The sequence below is a fragment of the Neoarius graeffei genome, chromosome 9, assembly GCF_027579695.1.
Source record: "Neoarius graeffei isolate fNeoGra1 chromosome 9, fNeoGra1.pri, whole genome shotgun sequence".
Lineage (NCBI taxonomy): Eukaryota > Metazoa > Chordata > Actinopteri > Siluriformes > Ariidae > Neoarius > Neoarius graeffei.
This window is the reverse complement of record NC_083577.1, coordinates 50,163,653-50,190,688: the sequence shown is the minus strand read 5'-3', so window position 1 is coordinate 50,190,688 and position 27,036 is coordinate 50,163,653. Positions and strand designations below refer to the sequence as shown.

General features: G+C 40.5%; 1 protein-coding gene across 1 annotated transcript in view; it reads left to right on the top strand.

The window, feature by feature from the left end:
• Positions 1-27,036, top strand: part of adcy5 (adenylate cyclase 5) — a 167,585-nt gene that overhangs the window by 95,863 nt on the left and 44,686 nt on the right. The window contains exons 2-7 of the mRNA XM_060929728.1: positions 5,287-5,436; positions 6,054-6,175; positions 17,988-18,099; positions 19,285-19,412; positions 21,238-21,396; positions 21,573-21,714. Coding sequence (XP_060785711.1) covers positions 5,287-5,436; positions 6,054-6,175; positions 17,988-18,099; positions 19,285-19,412; positions 21,238-21,396; positions 21,573-21,714 — 813 coding nt within the window. The remainder of the gene's footprint in view (positions 1-5,286; positions 5,437-6,053; positions 6,176-17,987; positions 18,100-19,284; positions 19,413-21,237; positions 21,397-21,572; positions 21,715-27,036) is intronic.

The window sequence follows — 27,036 nt, the reverse complement described above, 5'->3', positions numbered from 1 at the left end:
GCTGTATGTCGAGCATGTATAGCATATTTGACAATAAAGTTGACTTGACTTGATCTTTCATGCAAAGGTACTAGTCCTTTTGCAGAATGGTGAAGCAAACATGATCTATCAATTTAAAAATAGAACTAAATTTTAGAGATACAAATAACTGGGACAAATACTAGCAATATTACTGCCAAGCATGCTGATATAAAGTCCGAAGTAAAAAAATCTGCCTTCTGAACAAAATATTTTTGATGAAATGGACCTATTGTGCATGTCCGTGGATGTGCAGTGCTGTATCTGAGCCTGTTAGAGCTTCCCTGCGTGTGTCCTGTGATGGCAGGATGATGGTTATAGATGCAAATTCTGTGAATATAAAATAAATGTTTGTGTTCCTCCCTAATTCATGAGACTGTATGATTTTGAGATGTCAGCTTGGATAAAGTGTACTTGCTCCCATTGACTGCAGTAAGCAGTTCTGTCCAATGATGGCATTTCTTCCTCTGCTAATTAGGGATCTGTCTAATCAATGTGGTGATGATCAAACATGGCTGGATTTTTGCATCGTTGAATTGACGCAGAGAACATTTCTAATATTTGATTGTTAATTCAATGAGAAACCTCATTTCCTGGATAAGAGTACAGGTTTAACTAGCCCAGCTATGTACATTTTCTGTATTTCAGAATGTCATTGCTGAATAATAATGTTTTTATTGGTCTGTTCATGGACAAAGGCATTCTGTTTCCTAATAAGGGCTGCCAAGGAAGTGGGGATTATAAATAGAACAGTAATGGTTCTTGGCAATATATATACACTCTGTGTGTGTGTGTGTGTGTGTGTGTGTGTGTGTGTGTGTGTGTGTGTGTGTTTTCATGTAGGCATTTCTGTTTACAGTTCACAATAAAAGACCTGCAAGTCCTCTAGATGAATATAACACACTAGAGAGCGGTATAATCCAGTTTGCATCAAGATATCAAATGCCCAATTGGAAGTTAATTTGGCCTAAATGAAATGGATTTTCAGCCAGCACAATTTTGCCGGACTGCTATGGAGGAAAACATTAGAGATTAATTTACAGAATTAAAAATCTCTCACAAAATGGACTGGATTTTACAGAATCTTAGGACATACAAGCTTAGAAAAAAAAAATTAGATAGATACTGTGACAAAGTCACAGTGATTTGCGCTAGCTCTTACAAACCGGGACGTCTGGTCACCATACCCTATAGATCTGGAATGGTAAGAGGCGGAGAATGACGCTTAATGAGGAAAAAAGACAGTTTTTCATGGATCATACCGGTTCGGTGATCCGGATCAGCACCAAAGGTCATAGCAGTTTAGTTCAACCCAGAGGTATTGTTTATGTGAAATTTGGTGATGATTGGTTGAAAACTGAGTGAGAAATAAGTGATTGAATAAAAGCCCGATTTTCATGGATCATTCTGGTTCGGTGATCCGGATCAGCACCAAAAGTCATAACAACTTAATTCAGCCCAGAGGCATTCGTTCTGTGAAATTTGGTGATGATTGGTTGAAAACTGAGGGAGAAATAGCATCCTAAAAATGTTACGAGAAGTAGAAAAAGAAGAAAGTAGAAAGATCTTGAGTGAGAGTAACAATTTGCGTCAGCGCTGCTAGTGCAAAATAATAATAATAATAATAATAATAATAATAATAATAATAGGGGCGGCACGGTGGTGTAGTGGTTAGCGCTGTCGCCTCACAGCAAGAAGGTTCTGGGTTCGAGCCCCGTGGCCGGCGAGGGCCTTTCTGTGTGGAGTTTGCATGTTCTCCCCGTGTCCGTGTGGGTTTCCTCCGGGTGCTCCGGTTTCCCCCACAGTCCAAAGACATGCAGGTTAGGTTAACTGGTGACTCTAAATTGACCGTAGGTGTGAATGTGAGTGTGAATGGTTGTCTGTGTCTATGTGTCAGCCCTGTGATGACCTGGCGACTTGTCCAGGGTGTACCCCGCCTTTCGCCCGTAGTCAGCTGGGATAGGCTCCAGCTTGCCTGCGACCCTGTAGAAGGATAAAGCGGCTAGAGATAATGAGATGAGATGAGACATTGTTGTGTCAAATACATGAATTCACACATTTCCAAGGAGATACATTTTGATCATTATTAATGTTTTTGAGATGCACAGTGATGAAATCATTACTATTATCAACATGAAATCATGTATCAGGTGTGTTGAGAGAACTAGATTTAGGAATCTGAATTATGTCAAACCAGACTATGTAGGTGAAAATCATTTTTACCATTTACACACGCTCTCTTTTCATAGTATATTACACGATATAACGTTTCTTCTGTTTCATCCTCGGCAGGTAGGACCGAGGCCTTGGAGACAATGTCAGAGTTAATTTATTTGAGGTGTAGTGAAAGGAGACAGTGTAGTGTTCAGTTCTGAAGCACAGTGACATGGCTTGGCTTTCATACTTCAGAGCACAAAGAATCACATAGTCTACATAGTTTGTTTACATACAAATGAACTATCACCACAAAGTCTAACTCCTGTTTCCACAGAGCAGAATTTGTATATTCAAGCCTTGTTGTAATAGATCTATAACATAAGCATATTCAAGCCACAGTGTGTGTTTTCAAACTGTGACTTTTTATTGCATTCACTTGCACAAGTACACAAGTGCGCATTGTCTATATGAGGCAGAAGGTCCTGTTATTACTCTCACCATGGGCAAGAGATTTAAACTAGCACTGCAGTTCAGGCTGAGATGTTATGGAAATTTGCTCTTCTACTCTGGAGTAAGTGAAGATACAGAGACACAGAAAGGGGGAGAATATTAAGACAAAAGAGAGAGAGAGAGAAAGAGTCTTAACATCTTGAGCTGAAATAAGCTCATACGTGTAGACACTGAACAGATGGTACTGAGTACTGCTCTAACTTCTACAATGAGTGTTACAGACTTCTTTATAACAGAATTTATTCTATCCACATTCACTGGATATGAGCAATCGTGTGCTCTGATTGGCTACTCTCCAACTAGGATATCAGCTCATATACCGTGAGTAGAGAAAAACAAAATGGCGGCGTGTTGCCGAACCAACCGAGGACGTGATAAAAACTCTACTCGAAAACAAAACCCCCCAAAAAATACAAAAAAGCAACAAAATATGGAATAAAAGTATTTGATGATAAGAACTTTTTTTTCCCCAAGAATTATTATTATAGCATTTTTCACAAATTGCTACTGTCATTTCGCCAGCTTGTTTGCATTCTAAGCGGAAATGATTTTGTATAACGTTTTTATTCAGGGTTTTTTCTAGAAAAATTTAGTATGAGGGCGCTCACCATGGCGAGGGAGCGAAGCGACGGGGGGGATGGTGCCGGTTGTCCGTGTGCCCCCCCCCGCTGTGCGAAGCCTTTGAAAAATTGAGGCTACAATGGGACATTCTGAGGCTATCTGAGAGGGAAATTGTAACAAATTGTCTGTCAACATTGAAAAAGAAAGAAGTAATCTTCTTCTGCCCCGGACAGTCTTTGGCTTTCTTCCGTTTCGTGCCGCGGGATGACATCTTTAAATGCCCAAGTGTCAACAAAAACAACTCGCGAACTACTTCTGTCAAAAGCTCCCGCGCCGGTGCGTGAAAGGTCATTCAGTCTCGAGAAATCTCGCTCTACAAGTCAGCTGACCTTGTATGTAACCCATGTCAAATCTCGCGAGAGCAGCCGCGACAAGTAAACAACATGGCGCCTCAGTCTGGAAAACGCCAATTCGGATTGTTTTTGCACCGTCTGGCGGTATATCTACTATGATTGGAATATTTTTGGAGTAATTATAACGTATTTGATGATCAGACACATTGTCACATGGTGTTGCTGGGATGTTTTCATGGAGAAAAGATCGTTTTGAGAAAGATTGCATGTTGTGCAGTAGCATATAAGTGCATGGCCTAATGCCGCTTTTCCACTACCAACGCGGCTGAGTCGGGCTGAGCCGTGCCGTGCTGAGTTGGGCTGAGTCGAGCTGAGTGGGGCTGTTGGGGTTGCATTTCGACTACAGCCGCGCTGAACCGTGCTGGCTGGAAGTGGGTGGACACATTGGGTGGAGTTAGCGAAAGTGGGTGGACGTCACGTGATGTCGTTAGGCGGCGCAAACAGTGACATCAGTGACCTTTTAAGCGGTAGTCTCACGACCCGGATAGTAAACAATAAACATGGAGTCGTTAGTGTTGCTGGTCTTGGTGCTGTGGCTTGTTGTCACCAACAACGCCAACAGATACTGGCAAGAGCGTATAGATGAGGCGAGGCGCATAAGGCTTCAGAAATTCTCGTAATTCTTCTTCTTCCGGGTTTACGGTGTTTACAGATCCCAGCGTGCTCGCGGGGCGTGTGTGGGCATGTGAGGACACTCCTCCTCACCAATCAGTGCACAGGGGAGTGTCTCCTCACGCCCCTAGCCCCACTCAGCTCGGTTTGGCTCGCTTCAGCCCTACTCCAAAACCGTGCGAGTTTTGGGTGCTGAGTAGGGCTGAAGCGAGCTGAGTCGTGCTGCTCTGAGGTAGTCGAAACGCGAGCCGTGTCGGGCTGAAGTGAGCTGAAAAAGGGTAGTGGAAAAGGGCCATATGTGTGACTTGGGGTTCAATCGGCATTTCGGTAAGGGGGCGCACGCCGAGAGTAAGAGGGCGCAGCGCCCCTGTTCCCCTGTTTAGACGAAAGCCTGTTATTTATCGAATTTGCAAAAAAATAAAAATACTTCTCAAAATAATGTTTCTCAAAATCCAGTGAATGTGGATAGAATAAAACAATTATTCCACTCAATTTCATCATGCATGGCTTATAGCCAGCTCAGCGCTATGTACCTCATCGGCTATCAGCTGATGTACGACTCGATTTCATGGAATAACTGTTAAATGTGCACTGTGCATACGTCTGACCCGAAATGAGATGAGACTAACCTGTGATCAGTTAGGTATAATTTATTTCATCTTGTTAACTCTTGAGACCTGTCGGAGGGCCCAGACGTAATCCTCATTTAATAACTGCACACGTTTTTCCTATCAGTGTTGTTGTAGCTACTGAATAATTCATAGCAGTTGCTGAATAATATGCTTTAAGATGTATAACTGAATAATAAGAATGGACATTAAGGGATTCCAGTCTATTAAAATTCATATCTGTTGGACTGGTTGGACTGAGACTTTGGTTGGGTTTTTTTGTTTTTTTTTTTCTTTGTCCTCCTTCTACAAGACCTTCAAGAATGGTGCAGCTGAATCTAATCTTTGTTCCATAACATTTGTTTTGTGGGTCCTAAACTGTCTGCCTTTTCTTTGCTTTTTCACAGCTTGTGGCCAACGTGTTGATCTTCTCCTGCACCAACATAGTAGGTGTGTGTACACACTACCCAGCAGAAGGCTCACAGAGGCAGGCTTTCCAGGAGACAAGAGAATGCATTCAGGCCCGTCTGCACTCCCAGAGAGAAAACCAACAGCAGGTGAGGAAGAAGAAGAAGAAGAAGCTGGCTGCAGGTGACACATCTGGGAGGCCAGAAATGTGCTTCACAGGAAGTGTTCCTATTAGCAATGTCTCATCAGTCATCAAGTGTCCTTGTAAATGGTTCTCCAAATATTGTCGGTGTAAAGCATAAGGAATGTGAACGGAATATGTGTGATCCTAAAAACACTAACCTTCTAATTATGCTTTTATCAGACAAACGTGGCAAAAGCCAGCGTAGATGAGAGAGCAGTAGTTCTGATACCACACTAATGATTTCTGTAAAGCTCACAGTGAAGGCACATAGGGCAGACGTGAGCTAATCAGAGCTGGCAGGAGATAACTAGAATCTTCCAGACTGCCCTGAGCCACTCCACTGTATTCCACACGTAGCAAGGTGACGTCAGTGTACAGCCATTGTTGTCACTAGTGATGACTTCTCATAACAGGGCCTGATGGGTAGGGGAGCTAGCAACAAGGAGACGGAAAAATGTTCACCACTCAGTCCTGAGTCGGAAATTGATAACCCTTGATGGGATGTTCAAAATCAATCCCTGTTTCTCTTTTCCTCATTTCCCACTCTCCCCTTCCTCTGTTTCCCTCATTCCTTGTTCACAGGAACGCCTTCTCCTTTCCGTGCTTCCCCGCCATGTTGCCATGGAGATGAAAGCCGACATAAATGCCAAGCAGGAGGATATGATGTTTCACAAGATCTACATCCAGAAGCACGACAACGTGAGGTAGGAGAGAGACGAAGCTCAGCTACTCAACACGAGTGTTCACTCTTAATCGCTTTTAAACCTACAAGCGGAGACACTATGAACTTCAATCTGACCTGCTGCTCTGGTTCTTCTTCACTGACTCTGATTAAATACATTACTAGATTCATGTAGATGACCGTATTTGGAAAATGACTCATAGTAAAATACAGTGCACATAAATGGATGATAAAAACTAAGATGTATTCGAACTGCAAAACCTGTAACTGCGACTCAGGGTAGGGAGCAGTTTAAGTGAATGTTGCTTCCTCATAGTTAGTGCAGACCATAATATGAAAAATAAATGAACTTAATTGCAATGTGCAGTCTAATTAGTTAATAAATAAGCACATTCAGGGCTCAACACAACAGATAGACGAGAAGAGTTACCAGAATTCAGAGTTGTTCCTTTTGGTGCTAAACCAACTTTAGCACCATCTTGTGGTTTTAAGGAGGGCTGTATGATTCATATCAAGCTTCTTCCTTATATTCTTCTATCTCCAACAGACAAAACACACACACACACACACACACACACACACACACACACACACACACACACACACACACTTAAACCCAGTCTTATTCTGTTTCTCTACATTTCTCTTTCTCTCTCTCTCTCTCTGTCTCTCTCTCTCTCTCTCCAGCCCCCCACCCCCTCCCTCATGCGTCCTTCGCAAACACAGACGCACGCTCTGCACTGTACATTAGGCCTAATAAGAGCCCTTTCCTTCTCCATGTCATCCAACATGTCCCATTTTGATTTATTTGACATCCCAGGTGTATTTTGTCTTATTTATTGTAACTATGGGTTTTACTGTCGTGCTGATATGATAAATTTGTGGGTCTTAGTGTAGTGCTGAGTGGTGGCATTTGTAAAAGTTTCACATGATGAATCTTGACATTCTCCAGCCATTCGAAAGATTCTAAATCTATTGGAGATTCACTGGAGGGAAAAACGGTGTGACAAGGAGCAGGCTGACTTCAGCTCCAGAGAGACAGGAAGTAGTAAATCCTTCCTCTTTCTTCCACCTAACACACATGCAAGCCCAACTGAGTTCAGTCTTTTTTTTTTTTCTTAGACATGCTTATATTTAATCCATGTATGTCTACTAATCATCTCCATTAGCTTGAGTCATGATTTAACCTGCAAGATTTTGTGACGCAACCAGCATGGCGGTGTTTTATGTGAAAAATGTTTAAAATGATTCAAAGCTGAATTCACCTATACAGAAACTGGTCAAGCATGTACATAGTTTATTTGAACCTTTTGTCATGAATTTGTTACATAATATTTAAAATGTGGACAGCACGGTGGTGTAGTGGTTAGCACTGTCGCCTCACAGCAAGAAGGTTCTGGGTTCAAGCCCAGTAGCCGACGGGGGCCTTTCTGTGTGGAGTTTGCATGTTCTCCCCGTGTCTGCGTGGGTTTTCTCCGGGTGCTCCGGTTTCCCCCACAGTCCAAAGACAAGCAGATTAAATACCCATCCAAAGACGCGCGGTTAGGTTAAGTGTATACTACCCTGTCCACACTAGGGATTTTGTACCGATACAAAACTACTTTCGTACCGCAACACCTGTCCACACTAGCAACTATACCGGTACTGTAGCGGTATAACTGTATCGGTACGAAACCCACAAATGTATGGGTTTCGTACCGGTACAGTATCGGTACTGTAGCGCTTCGCTGTAGTGTGAACAGATGAAGCGGCTCTGTATCGATACAAATATAATGCGCATGCGCAAAGTCACACACCTCAATCGATGTCTTCGCTGAATAAAATAGTGAAGAACGGAGATTCGTTTGTTTCTTTCTCAACTGCCTCGCGCATTTTATACGATTCGACTGAATAAATGACCACCAGAAATACAGACTGTACACTGACAACAAAAAGCACACACACGTTGTTTCATTCGTACGGAAGCCGAGAGAGGCCCTTCATATAATCCTTTTTTTTATTCACCTTGTTATCCCGAGATAACGACATAATTAATTCAGGATCTCGAGAAAACAACATAACTAATTCGAGATCTCGAGAAAACAAAACCGTTATTTCGAGATCTTGAGAAAACAAAACAATTATTCTGTGATCTCGAGAAAACAAAACCATTATTTCGAGATCTCGAGAAAACAGCTGAGAAATGGTTCATTCAGGTGCGCCAAGAGACTTGTGATATGCTGACTTTGGGGCTGTTTCTCATTCTGTATAGACGTAACTTTGGTCATTAGAATGTCTGGAATAATCAATCACCTAATAAGGCAATATTTTGATCAGGGGTTGACACAGGGAGAGATTGCATTAAGTCTTTTAATAAGGGATAATTTCAAAATGAGTCCGCGGGACCTCCGCAGAAGACTGGCCCGGCTTCGTCTCTACCGACGGAGATACAGTGATCCAGCTGAGATCATGAAATAATTGTTTTGTTTTCTCGAGATCTCGAAATAACGGATGCCATATATTCTCGGAAGGAAGTTACTCGGTAACCACGGAAACATTTCACACACGCGCATTTCAACTACCGTGAAAGAAAACCGCAAACATTTCTCGCTAGTGTGGACAGATGCACTAAACTGTACCGGTATACTTTGTATCGATACAGTTATACCACTTTCGTACCGGTATAAGTGTGAACACAGCATAAATTGCCCATAGGTGTGAATGTGTATGTGAATGGTTGAGAGGAGAAAACCTCTATAAATAATCCAATAGAAGGCAACAGGAAACCACCAAATTTCTAGGGAATTCTTCACTAGAAATTCGGACCTGCCGTCAGGCAGAACACTAAAGAAGAAGAAGATTTAAAATGTTTGAGTGCAGCTGCTGTATTTTAATACGATTTTATTGTAATTAAAAGGGAAAAAATACACAAAATTTAGGGTTTTTTTAAATATAGGCTATGTGGTTTTGTCTTTCTGTAATGCTCTATTTAGTATTAATTAAATAGACAAACGATAACTAAGTAGTTGTAATAATAATAATAATAATAATAATAACAACAAGAGTCATCAGGAGATGATGTATCCCCCCCGGCCCCTACATGAAACCCCACTCCAAATTTTCCTAAGTTGAATCGGTTGCCATGGAAATACGGAAAAACTAAAAATCACAGAAATCCCAAAATGTCAAAAGGCACAACCCCTCTTGTCACTTAACATAGCTGTCAGGTTTCATGAAAAAATTCCTAATAGTTTTTGAGTTATGCTTCGGAAACTAAAATGTTTACAGACGGACAGAGCGATAGCTATATCTCCCCGCATTATATGCCCGGGGGATAATACTACTACTACTAATAATAATAATAATGTAATACAAATTGCCACCAGACCTGTAAAAGCCCTAACGTGCTGCTCAGCCCCATGTTTTGGTGGCCCAAAAACTGACTAGGCTGCAACATGGTAGCTAAAATAATGTAATCATGTATGGCCAGCTAGTTAGCTAGTTAAGTGCATTAAATACAGACGAAGGAAAAGGAACAAATAGATGATCATGCAGCACATCATATTTGCGCCCTCAACAAACTGTCAGCAAATCACTGGTTAACATCTTGGCAATGAGATTTGGTGTTCTGTCCCCTCGTTGCACATATGAGGTCTGTTTAAATGCGAGGTCCATGCCAAAGTCTGAATGACGTTGTTATGGTTGCACTGTTACTACAGGTTTGTGTTATTTTGGTAGACACTTTTTATATACAGACACGTATTCATTCCAAGTAACTTACTTTATGATGAAAAAGTGTGAAGAGTACCGTCAGCGAAACTGTGATGGTGTAGGCGGTGAGCCCCACAGATTCCATCCTGAGAAAACTTGTACAACTTTCACTTGGCTCAAGGTCAGGGAATACTCGCTGTTCGGCTTGACCAATTTTGTGAATAATAGTCTGAAGTGAGCCTGCTGTGTGGCAGATAGAGAGCAGGAAAACAGGAGCAGCCCTCACCAAGGCCTCTGAAAACAGTTGAACTCATGAGAGGTGACATGACGTTTGTTTTACTCGTGTTTCTTGCTCTTGACTAAACCACACAGTGAGACATGGGTCTGTCTATCTGGCGATGCAGATTGGTGGAAGTCTTGCTGATGGAATAAGCAGACAGGCAACCTTATGCAGTGCCACCTGCTTCTTAGAGAGAAACAGAACAGGATTATTCAGATGGTTCAAATGAACAATGGGGGGAAAAAACAGTCTTGCATTTATCTCAGAGTCTGTAGCTACAGTGGTGCTTGAAAGTTTGTGAACCCTTTAGAATGTTCTATATTTCTGCACAAGTATGATGTGCAGTATTTTTATCAATTAGATTTTATTTTAATTATTTGTAGTGATTCTAGGAGAGTTAAGCCGCAAAAGACTACAAGGACTACGGTCTCATCTTTATTTGCAAAGCATCACTGAATACCATGCTGATCGCTTGACATAACTGCTCAGGATTAAAACAGTATGTCACTTAGTGAAGGAGAGAAGACAAGCCTGCCTTCTCAAATCTTAGTCACTGGCAGTGTGGTTATCATCTCGTTAGCAGGAAGGTGCACTGGCACAGCTGAGGTTTCCACCACCACCACCACCAGTCTGGCATTCCAGCCATTGTGATGTTAAGAATCTGAACAACATTATCTTTTGAAATAAGATATCTGCAGTAAGAGGTTGGAGAGCTAGTGCAGCAGAGGGAGATGACACGTTCAGCATAGTCTCAGAGCAGGTCTAAGTGGTTGCGAGATGAAAGCCAGCAGAACATGGTAGTGCTTTGATACAGACCAACCAGTGACCCTTGACGAACTTGCAAGGTCATTTATGTAAGCAGGAAGTGTGATGCTGTGCACAATTCCTTCCTGGGTTTTTTAGTTAGAGCAAGTGCTGCAGCTCTGTTCATGCTGATCTGTCAAAACTTCTCTCAACAGCTTCCTCAACAGCAGGCTATCGGTGACCCCTGAGTTCACTTCACTTGAACTAAATGTTCCCTCAGAACTCATTTCCTGCTTTTTTTTTCCAGGTCATTTTTCTGTCAGCACGCTGATCAAACATTTTAAATTTGCTTTTGTTTCAAGCATAAACACAACTCTTCTCAGGGATGCTGTCATCACAAAGTCATTATTATTGCTAGTCAAGAAAGTCAAATCAAATCAAATCAAGTTTATTTGTATAGCGCTTTTAACAATAAACATTGTCGCAAAGCAGCTTTACAGAATTTGAACGACTTAAAACATGAGCTAATTTTATCCCTAATCTATCCCCAATGAGCGAGCCTGTGGCGACGGTGGCAAGGAAAAACTCCCTCAGACGACATGAGGAAGAAACCTCGAGAGGAACCAGACTCAAAAGGGAACCCATCCTCATTTGGGCAACAACAGACAGCCTGACTATAATATTAACAGTTTTAACAGGTATAACCCTCAACTGTCCTCATGGGGCCGTCCTTCACAGGAGCGGTGCGATAAAACTCCGACCAGACACAGGGCACCAGGATGGATCAAGCAGGTCCGAGGGGCAGAAGAGGCCAGCATCTCAATCCCAGGATTAACATGTAACTCAGAGGGACAGATTGGGGGGGGAAGAGAGAGAGAAAGAAAACACGTTGTTAGGTATGCCCTAAAAAAAACACATCCAGAAAGAACTGGATGTGCTTCATGTTTCTAGATTTTGCACATTAATCACATTAATGCAAACAAGGATTCAATTAGCATTTATTTTTTTTATTGTGCCTTATACTGTTAACAGCTATAGTTTAGCTTATTTAAAAAATTCAATCTCAAATGCTTGAGGTTAGGCCGAAACCACAAGGGACTGATTACTTGCTTCCAGGCTAGCCACTAAGTCAGGCTTGGAGATGTCATTTTAAAAGCAGTATCCATGTTGAATAACAAATTAAACTTACTATGTTTATACCATTACCTTTATAAAGAATGCAGTGATCATTGAATATGCATAAATAGGCAATATGCGATATGAGTAGTAACTTCTAGCATTTACTTGCAACTCAAGGTGCATCTCAAGCAATTAGAATATCGTGGAGAAAGTTCACTATTTTCCATTAGTTATTTAAGAAAGTGAAAATTTAATATGTTTTAGACACATTAGACGTAAGCTAAAATGTTTCAAGCATGTTTCTATTTTAATTTTGATAATTATGGCCTATAGCCCAAAAAATAAAAATAAAAAAACCTTTCAAAATATTAGAGTATTTCATTTCAAGTTTGAGTAGAACAGTATAAATACTGTGTATCTCTCGGTCTAGTTCAGCACACACAACCACAATCATGGGGAAGACTGCTGACTTGACAGTTGTCCAGAAGACGATCATCGACACTCTCCACAAGGAGGGTAAACCACAGAAGGTCATTTCTGAAAAGGCTGGCTGGAAAAGGTGCACAAGCAACAGGGATGACTGCAGCCTTGAGAAGACTGTCAAGAAAAGCCAATTCAAGAAATTGGGAGAGCTTCACAAGGAGTGGACTGAGGTTGGTTTCAGTGCATCAAGAGCCACCACGCACAGACATCTTCAGGAAAGGGGCTACAACTGTCACATTCCTAATATCGAGCCATTCCTGAACCAGAGACAATGTCAGAAGTGTCTTACCTGGGCTAAGGAGAGAAAGAACTGGACTGTTGCTCAGTGGTCCAAAGTCCTCTTTTCAGATGAAAGCACATTTTGTATTTCATTTGGAAATCAAGGTCCGAGAGTCTGGAGGAAGAGTGGAGAGGAACAGAATCCAAGGTGTTTGAAGTCCAGTGTGAAGTGTCTGCAGTCTGTGATGATTTGCGGTTCCATGTCCTCTGCTGGTGTTGGTCCACTGTGTTTTATCAAGTCCAAAGTCAACGCAGCCATCTACCAAGAGTTTCTAGAGCACTTCATGCTTCCATCTGCTGACAAGCTTTATGGAGATGCCGATTTTCTTTTCCAGCAGGACTTGGCACCTGCTCACAGTGCCAAAACTATTACTAAATGGTTTGTTGACCATGATATTACTGTGCTTGATTAGCCAGCTAACTCGACTGACCTGAACCCCACAGAGAATCTATGGAATATTTTCAAGAGGAAGATGAGAAACACCCGACCCAAAAATACAGACGAGCTGAAGGCTGCTATCAAAGCAACCTGGGCTTCAATAACACCTCAGCAGTGCCACAGGCTGATCGCCTCCATGCCAGTAATTCGTGGTAAAGGAGCCCCAACCAAGTCTTGAGTGTATAAATGAGCATACTTTTCAGACGTTGGACATTTCTGTATTGTAAATCCTTTTTTGATTGATCTTAGGAAATATTCTAATAATTTGAGATACTGGATTTCTTATTTTCATGATCTATAAGCCATAATCATCAAAATGAAAACAAAAAAGGCTTGAAATATTTCACTTTAGGTGTGATGAATAGAGAATACTTGAAAGCTTACCTTTTTGACTTAAATTACGAAAAAAAAAATAACTTTTTCACGATATTCAAATTTTTTTGAGATCTACCAGTATGTTGCTTAATGCTATGCTGTATATGTACTCAGATGTACTATATTGAGTAGTAGCGCATGGCTAACTCCTAGTAAACTAGCTTGCATTTGTCACCGGTGTTGTGACAAATTACTGCTGGCATTTTAGTATTTTGAATCTCAGTTTACATCATTTTCTCAGAGATATTAGCCAAGACTATTATAATATACCCTAACAATTACGATTTTGTTCATCATTAATGCAGTATTAGCTAAAGTAGCTCGCTTAGAATGCATGTTCTATACTTAAAGGTTTGCATTCTTTGCTAATTTGTATATCAGACCACACTTCATGCTATTGGACTTATTTTTCTTGGTCACACACTGAGCTTATTCACCAGTATATAGAAGTACAGAGGAAATGTTTTTCAGTGGAAATTTGTTACCGGTGCTGTGGTAAGCAATTTGAGCCAAATACCAACCTAAATATATTAGTCATATAAAAATGGACCAGTGTTGTGTACAATAACAGTCATAGTCTACTGACACCACATCAGTCTGTCTCTAAGAGCCCTGAGTGAGTGTTATAAGATGCAGTGCCAGTCAAAAGTTTGGACACCCCTACTTTTTCATGTTTTTTCTGTCTTTTTTACTATTTTCTACATTGTAGAACAATACTGAAGACATCAAAACTGTGAAATAACATATGGAACATATATGGAATTATGTGGTAAATAAATAAGTGATAAAAAACAAAATATGTTTCATATTTTGGATTCTTCAAAGTAGCCAGCGTTAACCTTGATGACGCTTTGCACGCTATTGCTGTTATGCTTTTCAATTAACAGGTGCCTCGTCAAAAGTTAATTAGTGCAATTTCTTGCCTTCTTAATGCATTTGCGATCAAACAGTAAATAGTGAGTAATAAAAATACAGTAAATAGCCCTATTCCACAACTGTAGTAATCCATATTATGCCAAGAACCTCTCAACTAAGTAAAGAGAAACGACATCCATCATTACTTTAAGACTTGAAGTATCTTTTAATTAATAAAAATAAAGAAAAAACATTGAATTAGAAGGTGTGTCCAAACATTCGACTGGTATTGAATGTACAGTGGTGCTTGAAAGTTTGTGAACCCTTTCGAATTTTCTATATTTCTGCATAAATATGACCTAAAACATCATCAGATTTTCACACAAGTCCTAAAAGTAGATAAAGAGAACCCAGTTAAACAAATGAGAAAAAAACATTATACTTGGTTATTTATTTATTGAGGAAAATGATCCAATATTACATATCTGTGAGTGGCAAAAATATGTGAACCTCTAGGATTAGCAGTTAATTTGAAGGTGAAATTAGAGTCAGGTGTTTTCAATCAATGGGACGACAATCAGGTGTGAGTGGGCACCCTGTTTTATTTAAAGAACAGGGATCTATCAAAGTCTGATCTTCACAACACATGTTTGTGGAAGTGTATCATGGCACGAACAAAGGAGATTTCTGAGGACCTCAGAAAAAGCGTTGTTGATGCTCATCAAGCTGGAAAAGGTTACAAAACCATCTCTAAAGAGTTTGGACTCCACCAATCCACAGTCAGACAGATTGTGTACAAATGGAGGAAATTCAAGACCATTGTTACCCTCCCCAGGAGTGGTCGACCAACAAAGATCACTCCAAGAGCAAGGTGTGTAATAGTCGGTGAGGTCACAAAGGACCCCAGGGTAACTTCTCAGCAATTGAAGGCCTCTCTCACATTGGCTAATGTTAATGTTCATGAGTCCACCATCAGGAGAACACCGAACAGCAGTGGTGTGCATGGCAGGGTTGCAAGGAGAAAGCCACTGCTCTCCAAAAAGAACATTGCTGCTCATCTGCAGTTTGCTAAAGATCACATGGACAAGCCAGAAGGCTATTGGAAAAATGTTTTGTGGACGGATGAGACCAAAATAGAACACTTTGGTTTAAATGAGAAGCATTATGTTTGGAGAAAGGAAAACACTGCATTCCAGCATAAGAATCTTATCCCATCTGTGAAACATGGTGGTGGTAGTATCATGGTTTGGGCCTGTTTTGCTGCATCTGGGCCAGGACGGCTTGCCATCATTGATGGAACAATGAATTCTGAATTATCCCAGAGAATTCTAAAGGAAAATGTCAGGACATCTGTCCATGAACTGAATCTCAAGAGAAGGTGGGTCATGCAGCAAGACAACGACCCTAAGCACACAAGTCGTTCTACCAAAGAATAGTTAAAGAAGAATAAAGTGAATGTTTTGGAATGGCCAAGTCAAAGTCCTGACCTTAATCCAATGGAAATGTTGTGGAAGGACCTGAAGCGAGCAGTTCATGTGAGGAAACCCACCAACATCCCAGAGTTGAAGCTGTTCTGTACGGAGGAATGGGCTAAAATTCCTCCAAGCCGGTGTGCAGGACTGATCAACAGTTACCGGAAATGTTTAGTTGCAGTTATTGTTGCACAAGGGGGTCACACCAGATACTGAAAGCAAAGGTTCACGTACTTTTGCCACTCACAGATATGTAATATTGGATCATTTCCCTCAATAAATAAATGACCAAGTATAATATTTTTGTCTCATTTGTTTAACTGGGTTTTCTTTATCTACTTTTAGGACTTGTGTGAAAATCTGATGATGTTTTAGGTCATATTTATGCAGAAATATAGAAAATTCTAAAGGGTTCACAAACTTTCAAGCACCACTGTATATATGTGAGTCATTCTGTAATTTGGCATGCATTCCATATCCACTGACGATAATTGACAGGTACTGTACATTGTTGTGATAAAAATAATTCCCTATGACACTGGTCCAGTAGCACTGTAATCCTAAGACCATGTTAACTGGTAGAGAGTGTTTAAAGGTGCCGACTCGCCCTTCCCAGAATTCAGTTCATTGCTTCTGTTTTGAAAGCATGTAAGTGCTACTCTGTTACCGTTCTGTGCAGCAAAACCTCTACAAATTTATTGTCAGTGGTCGCTTCGAAACCTATCTCGTACGTTCCCTTCATCTACGTGTCATGCGTAAGAGTGAATGGAATATACCTGATGTTTTCTTTCCTTCGTGGCCGCCCTGTGAGACAGCCGAGGCCAGTTCTGATCCTTTAACGGATTAACCATATAAAAAAAAAAAATGGGTCGGTCGAAAGAATTTAAAACATAACTACTTTGACAAAATATCTTCAATTTCACATTACAATTTATGATCTATGGCGTAGGATAGATCGCATTGTTGTGGATTGTTTCTTAAAATAGCGACATGGTACTTGGCGCAGAGGCTTCCGGGAAGGGTGAGCCGGCCCCTTTAATGTGATTTTAGATCTACCACTTCACCATGATACTTTTCCCTGGGATGCTATTTGTAATTGATTTTTAAAAGAATTTAGTAAAATGGTGTATTAGAATTACCACAGACACATTTGTTGAAGTACGTACCGTGTGAGCTTTAGATATGAATTTGGTAGCAAACCATCTGCACTCTGCTTCTGCTTTGCTCTTTCTTATGCAAGAAAGATATGATAGAGTGCACCAGAGTTTAAGTAGAAGGTGAAAGAAAATTTTCCTTAGAAGGCATCAACAGGCTCTGGTCAGCTGTCACATGCTCTTAGTACAGCAGGATCATTGTGTTGTGTAAAAACAGCTCCTCATCTGCAGGCCTTCAACATTTTGTGAAAACCCCCTTTTGTTCTGAGATTCTGAGAAAGTGAACAGAGACGCTGCTTTGGTCCTGAACAGAAGCTTTAATCAGTGAGCGACACTGTCTCTTGTATCAACCAGCGCCAGGCCCTAGGGTCACTACTGAAACATTCCTGTTAGTGCAGGGTCTATAACAATGTTTTTGCTCTTCTCATCCCACCTTGTTGAAAGCTGTGCAGTTGGATATTGAATAGTTACTGTTATTATAACCCATGTGAGGTCATCTGAACCCCAGTAGCTTTGTATCGTGCTCGTCTCGCATGCAGGAGCATCGTACAATGGAGGACCGTATCCGTTACCTCGTTCTCATGGTAAAAGAATGTCAGACAGCTCTCTCAGATTCGGATTTGTAGGTTGAACTTTCCTTTGGCTTTCATTAGTTTATGAATGTCTTTTATTGCCATTGATCCACTGCGCTGTCCCAAACCAATCCTCAGTGTCAGTGGCATGGTAATGGAGTCTAATGTGTGTTACTAATGTGGGATGGCTCAGACATGTATCTATGTAAAGTCTACGTATTGAATGGTTATTTGAAAAGGCTACAGGCAGAGATCATCCTAATGACTGCAATGTTGGCTTGTGTCTGGAATTTTTGCAAAGTCGTTGCGATAAGCAGAGCTGATGAGTCTTTGACACGCACAGTTTAATCTTCTGTTTCTCTCTCTGTGTAGTATCCTCTTTGCTGACATCGAAGGATTCACCAGTCTGGCATCTCAGTGCACGGCTCAGGAACTGGTCATGACCCTGAACGAGCTGTTTGCAAGATTCGACAAACTGGCTGCAGTGAGTAAAGATATCTGGCTGCAGAGTCAAGAGATTGACCTGATGCCGAATTCAGATCTACTGAACATGTTTTTGGATTTCACTTATTTTCTCTCCTAGCGGTCTTAGCTGTCCACAGTGAAGGTTTGCATAGCCAGGCTTTACTCATCAATCCACCTGCTGTTGAGGCAGAGCCACATCTCCACTTTATCTCGAGACAGGATTCTGAGTCATGCTGTGGATATAGATTCCCTCCTGCGCTCAGAAGATCCCTCTCACTCAGTTAAACACTGATAGAAATGTATACGTGCTTGTCGAGAGGGTTTAGAACTGACTTTATTACTCCATAGAAAGTTCACATTGCTTTGGGAATAAGAATTCGCACGTTGAATAAGGACATGCTTGCACATTTGGAAAAAGCATGAGGCACACGGCCACTTGCTCAACAACAACAACAACAACGTCTATTGTGTGGCTTGTGGGCTAAGTTGAGGCATATGCTAGAGGGACATTCAGGTGGTTGTCATAAGACTTGAGTCCTGGTGTGTATCCTGTGCTCAGCCTGGAGCTCTCGTATCATCTCTTACCATCTCCTTTCCTCCCATCTCTTCTGCTCTCCTCTCCTCCCATCTCCTCTCCTCTCCTCCCATCTCCTCTCCTCTCATCCCCTCCATTCCTTCTAAAGCCAGTGTTTATTTATAAGTGATAGTGTGATTGTATGGAGACTTTTTGTTTGTTGAGGGGAAACAAAATGAAAAAAAACAACAACCTGAAATGGGATCATGCAGACTTCATGAAAACAGACTTCAATCCATATTTGGATTTCAAGATTATTACTCGAGAATACAATACATGCAAACTGAACCCTAACCTTTCTGATCCCATAGGGAACAATTTAAGCTCGGATTTGGCCTTGTTTTGTTTTTGTATGTTTTTTTTTTTAAAATCGTCCTCTTTGAAATGGTAGACACATCCTTAAAAGGAGAAAATGTGCACGTTATGTAATAAATATGGCTTTTAAAGGTCCATACAAAAGCTTCAATAATGAATGTATGAAACCATATAACACACTTACTGAACTCATACCATGTAAATGTATGTATTGTAAAAGGGGAAACATTCATAGTGCTCTAATGAGTCAACAGTGATGATTTAATGGTGACAACAATGTGTTTTCTCAGCTTGCAGCTCTGTGTGTGTGTGTAGGAAAATCACTGTCTACGGATTAAGATCCTCGGGGATTGCTACTATTGCGTATCGGGCTTGCCAGAGGCCCGCGCTGACCACGCTCACTGCTGTGTGGAGATGGGAGTGGACATGATTGAGGCCATCTCGTATGTATTATACCTGTTTTTAAATTGTAATTCATGTCTGAATTAGAAGTAAACAGGGCGGCACAGCGGTGTAGTGGTTAGCGCTGTCGCCTCACAGCAGGAAGGTTCTGGGTTCGAGCCCAGTGGCCGGCGAGGGCCTTTCTGTGCGGAGTTTGCATGTTCTCCCCGTGTCCGCGTGGGTTTCCTCCGGGTGCTCCGGTTTCCCCCACAGTCCAAAGACATGCAGGTTAGGTTAACTGGTGACTCTAAATTGACCGTAGGTGTGAATGTGAGTGTGAATGGTTGCCTGTGTCTATGTGTCAGCCCTGTGATGACCTGGCGACTTGTCCAGGGTGTACCCCGCCTTTCGCCCGTAGTCAGCTGGGATAGGCTCCAGCTTGCCTGCGACCCTGTAGGACAGGATAAAGCGGCTACAGATAATGGATGGGTGGATAAGAAGGAAACAGGCTCTGCAGTAAATTTCACCTATGTGTATAGAGGCATGTATATAGACATTAAATACTTAGTAATAAATAATAAAGACTTGTATGTAGGGCATGCTGCGTTTTGTAAGACAGTCTTTAATAAGGTTTAAGATTAACAAGTCGTTTCTTCTTGAAAAATTATTAGCTGCATGAATCCCTCATGAGAAAGAATGAGCACAGGGCTTCTTTGTATGTTCTTTTTCTTGCTAATTGGTGAATACAAAGAAGGATAGAGCTCCCTGCAGGCAGTACTGAATTATTAAACCATGAGATTGATGCTGATTGTTTGTGCATGCAAGCGTGCATTCGGAATCGAGTGTGTGCACAAGGTCAATAAATGTATTTTCACCTTGGAACTGCACACCCTCAGGTGTTATATGAGTTGCCAACAGCATGTCATATCACAGAAATATTGCCTGTGTGTCTTCTATTAGACGCAGCTTATTGGTGCAGTAGTTTGTAAAAATACTAGCTTGCTGCTTCACTGAGCTTGAATGTGTTTACTCTGGGCAGTGGCCAGTACTACAGCCTCATCCACAGTAACAGTATATTTACATTATAGTGAAGACCTCTCGACCAATCGGCTTAAACGTATATTTTTCACTCGCATTTTATTCATTTCTACACACGTAAAAACCTCGCATGCACTTCAGACAGCTAAACCTGCTTGCATTTTTATTACACACCTTCAAAGCAGCCATATGCTGGCAAAAACTCATTTTGCTTTGCTGCAATGTGAAAGTGAGTGGTGTTGGTTTTTTTTCTCTCTACACAGAAGCCTGACACCTCCAGAGAGGGTTTAACTCTGTTTACTGTGCCACTTATTACCAAGGCTGAAATCAACTCAGTGAATATAACTGAAATCTGACTTATTATCGTGGTTTTGGTTTTTTTTTTGCAAGCTTATGGCTTGCTCTTGTGTATTCATTATTTTAAAAAAATAATAATTGTAAAGCCTGAATGATGTGCTGAGATGCTCAACTGCTTGGAGTAGTCGCGATAGACATGAGACAGAAGAATATTTTATTTATACATCCTCTGATAAGAATGAGGATAAGTGAGGTCACCGGTTCAGCTGTCAGAGGATACTGCTTGTTTTTCTAAGAGCTTAATCTAGAAAACAGCATTAGGGGTCATTTTGTATGATTAGTGTAGAACATGGTCTTAAATACTAATAAAATTAGTGTAACTACCACATTGTCTGGGAATGCTTCTCTGCCTGTTAGACCACACAAGTAAAGCATTTGCGTTGAGCTCATTGTTAGGTGAGTGGTGCTGAAGAGGCAGTGCTATCCATAGTTTTCACTATTGTGCTTTTAATTTGCAATGTGTTCATTTATTTTGTGTGTGTGTTTTCTAAGATTGGTGAGGGAAGTCACTGGTGTCAACGTAAACATGCGAGTGGGGATCCACAGCGGCCGAGTCCACTGTGGGGTCTTGGGTTTGAGAAAGTGGCAGTTTGATGTCTGGTCCAATGATGTCACGCTGGCAAATCATATGGAAGCAGGAGGAAAAGCGGGGTGAGTGTGACATCTCTGCACAAGACCTAAATAAAAAATAACAGAAGCAAATTTAAGTCAATTACAATCAAATAACAGTTTCCCTTATGCAAAGCTAAAACCCTGGTTGGGTTTTTTTTTCTGATTTCTATAGTTATCTTATTAACCTCACATTAAACCCTGTTGCTTTCTCCCAGCCGTATCCATATAACTAAAGCTACTCTGAACTATCTGAATGGTGACTATGATGTGGAGCCTGGCTTTGGTGGAGAAAGGAATGTCTATCTGAGGAAGCACAACATTGAAACGTTCCTAATAGTGGGATGCAGCCAGAAGAGGGTCAGAGTTTGTTTATCTTTTCCTTCCTCATACAGCTGCAAAGCAAGTTAATTAAAGAAAGTGATTCGCCAGTTTTATCTCAGATTTGCTTCCCAGAATATGTTTAACAGTTGTTATCTGTACAACTCTGAGAATATACAGTGTCTTGCAAAAGTATTCATCCCCCTTGGTGTTTGTCCTGTTTTGTCGCATTACAAGCTGGAATTAAAATGGATGTTTGGAGGGTTACCACCATTTGATTTACCGTACACAACATGGCTAACACTTTAAAGCTGATTTTTTTTTTTTTTTTTGTGACACAGACAATAATTAAGATGAAAAAACAGAAATCTGGAGTGTGCACAAGTATTCACCCCCTTTCGTATGAAACCCCTAAATAAGAGCTGGGCCAACCAATTCACTTCATAAGTCACATAATTAGTTGATTAAGATCCACCTGTGTGCAATCAAAGTGTCACATGATCTGTCACATGATGTCTGTATAAATCAACCTGTTCTGGAAGGACCCTGACCCTGCTACACTACTAAGCAAGCAACATGAAAACCAAGGAGCCTCCAAACGGGTCAGAGACAAAGTTGTGGAGAAGTATAGATCAGGGTTGGGTTATAAAAAATATCCCAAACTTTGAATATCCCAGGGAGCACCATTAAATCCATTATAGCAAAATGGAAAGAATATGGCACCACTACAAACCTGACAAGAGAAGGCCACCCACCAAAACTCACAGACAGGGCAAGGAGGGCATTAATCAGAGACGCAACAAAGACACCAAAGATAACACTGAAGGAGCTGCAAAGATCCACAGTGGAGATGGAAGCATCTGTCCATAGGACCACTTTAAGCTGTACACTCCACAGAGTGGGGCTTTATGGAAGAGTGGCCAGAAGAAACTCATTGTTTAAAGAAGTAAATAAGAAAACACGTTTGGGGTTTGCCCAACAGCATGTAGCAGACTCCCCAAACACATGGAAGAAGATTCTCTGGTCAAATGAGTCTAAAATTGATCTTTTTGGCCATTATGGGAAATGCCATGTGTGGTGCAAACCCAACACCCTGAGAACACCATCCCTACAATGAAGCATGGTGGTGGCAGCATCATGCTGTGGGGATGTTTTTTTCTATCTGCAGGGACAGGAAAGCTGGTCAGGGCTGAAGGAAAGATGGACGGCACTTAATACAGGGCAATTCTGGAGGAAAACCTGGTTCAGTCAGCCAGAGGTTTGAGACTGGGATGAAGGTTCACATTCCAGCAGGACAATGACCCTAAACATACTGCTAAAGCTACTGTACACTGGAGTGGTTTAAAGGGAAACATTTAAATGTCTTGGAGTGGCCTAATCAAAGCCCAGACCTCAATCCAATTGAGAATCTGTGGCATAACTTGAAGATTGCTGTACACCAACGCAACCCATCTAACTTGAAGGAGTTGGAGCAGTTTTGCCTTGAGGAATGGGCAAAAATCCCAGTGGCTAGATGTGCTAAGCTAATAGAGACAAACCCCAAGAGACTTGCAGCTGTAATTGTAGCAAAAGGTGGCTCTACAAAGTATTGACTTTGGGGTGGGGTGGGAATACCTATGCACACTCCAGATTTCGGGGGGGGGGGTTCATCTTAATTATTGTTTGTGTCACAATAAAACAACAATTTTCACCTTTAAAGTGGGGGATGAATACTTTTGCAAGACACTGTACTTTTATTGTGCGGGACAATTAGCACTTGTTAAATTTTATTCACATATTATTATTCACCTATTTTTTTATGTACATTACATACAGAGGATTAAAAGCTACATCCATTAGATCCATTATGTTTCCATTGTTACTTATAAAATATTTAGTGATTTCATGCCGTATTGGTCAGCAGGAGGCATGCTAAACACGCGGAAAAGGTCTGTTAATTTCTCTTTAAAACTTTCTGCTGTTGTTGTAATTGAATTTGAAGACTTGTGTTAATCCTTAAACACTGGAATGGTACTGGCAGTGGATATTCAGTAAAATGTCTGCACACCTCTGTAAAAATGATTTTCATGGTTTTTGTGAAGTCACAGAATGACAGTAAGATCAGATCTTTTTCCATCTTTAATGTGAAATTGCAAAGTGTACAAATAAAGTAAAAAAAAAAAAAACAATCAGAAACTTTTTAGGGAAAAAAGAAACACAAAAAACTTATAATAACCTAGTTGCTTAAGTGTGCACACCCCTAAACCAGTAACTCGTTGAAGCACCTTTTAATTTTATTACACTACTCAGTCTTTTTGGTTAAGAGACTATCAGCATATATTTTCCCACTATTTCTTACAAAAGCATTCTAGATCCATCAAATTGTGAAGACATCTCCTGTGTACAGCTCACTGCAGGTCACCTCACTGATTTTTGGTTGGATTCAGTTCTGGGCTCTGGCTAGGCCGTTCAAAACCATTGATCTTTTGGTTAAGCCATTGCTTTGTTGATTTAGATGTATAATAAAAGTCCATCTTAATAAAAGTCCCAGTTGTAACTGAAGAAAAGTAGTCCTAAAGCATGATGCTGCCACCACCATGCTTTACCTTGAATATGGTGTTCTTTTGGTGATGTGCTTTTTTTTGTGCCAAACAAACCTTTTGGAATGATGGAATTATTTCCCTTTTGAAATTGTTCTTATCAGACTATAGCACATTTTGCCACATGGTTTCGGGTGACTTAGTTGGGCTGGATGCTTTTTGTGAGAAAGGGCTTCTATCTAGCCACCCTAATCCACAGTCCAGAAATGTGAAGAATAGGAGAGATTGTTGTCACGTGCAAAGAAAAATCAGTACTTGTCAGATATTCCTACAGGTCCTTTATCGTTGCCGTAGGTCTCGTGGCAGCTTCCCTGGTCTGATTTTGTCTTGTTCTTTTGTACATTTTGAAGGGACATCCTGTTCTTGGTGATGTCACTGTAGTGCTCCATTTTCTCCACTTGTTGATGATGGCCTTCACATCTAACACACTGGAAATTATTTTATACCCCTCTTCTGATCAATACCTTTCAACAAGTGAGATGCCCCACATGTTTTGTAAGTTCTTTGAGGATCATGGCTTAAGCAGTCGAATAAAACCAAGAAGATGTAAGGAAAATCCTATAGAAACGGCTGGGATTTCTTTGGGATTAATCAGAATAATTTAGCCAATGACAGCTGATTGATTGATAAGTACTTTTGAACATGAGATTGAATGTGATTGGATCATTTAGAACACAGCTACATCCCCAAATACGAGTATATAAAAGGGTGTGAACACTTACAGTACCAGTCAAAAGTTTGGACACCCCTACTCATTCATAGGTTTTTCTGTATTGTGACTATTTTCTACATTGTAGAACAAGACTGAATAAATCAAAATTATGAAATAACATCTGGAACATGTATGGAATTATGTGGCAAACCAAAAAAGTGTTAAACAAAATGTTTTATATTTTAGATTCTTCAGCGTAGCCAGTGTTTACCTTGACGACACTTTGCACACTATTGGCATTATCTTAACCAGCTTCATGAGGTTGTCACCTGGAATGCTTTTTAATTAACAGGTGCCTCGTCAAAAGTTCATTAGTGCAATTTCTTGATGCGTTTGGGACCAAACAGTAAACAGTAAATAATAAAAATACAGTAAATAGCCCTATTCCACAACTGTAGTAATCCATATTGTGTCAAGAACCGCTCGAGTAAGTAAAGAGAAACGACATCCATCATTACTTTAATACATGAAGTGTCTTTTAATTAATAAAAATAAAGAAAATACATAGAGGATATTACACGGTTGCACAAAGATATGAAGTTCATCTTCAAGTGGTGAATGTATATTTAACGAGTGATATATTTTTCAATATGAGAAGATAAACTTCATATCTTTGCGCAACCGTGTAATGTTCTTTATATTATATGGACACATCCACAAAAAAAATCTTCAAGTTAATCAAAAGACTTTTAATTTTGAACCGGTTCGCCATGTTGACAATGGGTGTTGAGTCAGCGGGAAAACACTTGGAGTGATGTCACCGGAGTGAAATATCGGGAAATATTTCACTCAGGTCCGTGATGTATTTCATATGAAAAATGTGAGTTTTTCAACACAAAAAGATAAGCTTCATATCTTCAAGCCAACGTGTGATTTTCTTTTTATTATATAGACACATTCACAAACAAAAAGCACCCAAATTTATCAAAACAATTCATCAATCTCCTCACAAGTGACATATAGAGATTTATGTCACAGTTTTGGTTTTCCATGTCCTTGATGTAGCTCATATGAAAAATACGAGTGGTGTATTTCCCAGTAAAGCACTCATATCCATATAATATTTTGAATTCGAAGGTGTGTCCATACTTTTGACTGGTACTGTGTGCAGCCAGGTTATTGTAACATTTTTTTTTTATTTTTCCAATTTTCCATTAAAATGCTTCTCATTGTTTTTCACTTAATTTTCATACCTTGCAATTCCACAATTTTGACATGATAGAAAAAGTTCTGACGTGATTTATCTTGGTTTCTTTTTTATCGTTACAAAAACCTGCCATTTTAACAGGGACGTGTCGACTTTTATATCCACTGTAAGTGTACAACCTGTAGTTTATTCCTCCACACAAATTTCCAATCACTGTCAATTGCCTGTCAAAGAGGTTATTTGTACCTGTTATCACTTACATTCGAAACACTATAAACAGTCTTTCCTTCAGCAGACTCCCTTTTTCATTTTCTTGAATTTAAAGGAGAACTGAAGTCATTTTTAAACTTGCTTTATTTCTTAATTAGCGTGTTATTCAATTGCATTTTTGGTTTTAGTAACCTTATATCGTGACTCGTATTGGCAACTAATTGAAATTAAATTCAATACTTATCGGCCTGTTCGGTTTTCAGCCATGTTGAATTTAGTTCGTATGGTCCACGTCAGGCGTCGCTTATCCGCGCGATCTTCGCGAGACTTTGAAATGTGAAGTGTCAGCCAGGTGTCAGTGCTGCCATTTTGAAAACTGTTTTCTCAACGAAATATTGCACAAAAAATGAGCTTAAATGATTATTACGGCCTACTTTTTCCAAACTTTCCTGATTGCTATCAAAACAAACAAAACTTCCGGCTTGATTACGTCAGCATTCGAAGGAGGGCGCGAGCGTCTTTTGACAACGTTGGCAGATGTCGGCCGCTTTGATTTCCGCTGTACGTTTTAATTCTGTCCTAGAATGTCTCGCACAGGTCTCAACGACTCTCGTTTACGGCCATTGCTTTGACATATGGACTGATATATTACAGAGCATATTTCAAACACTCATAACTTGCTATAGCAGTGACAAAATAGCTGTCAGAAATGC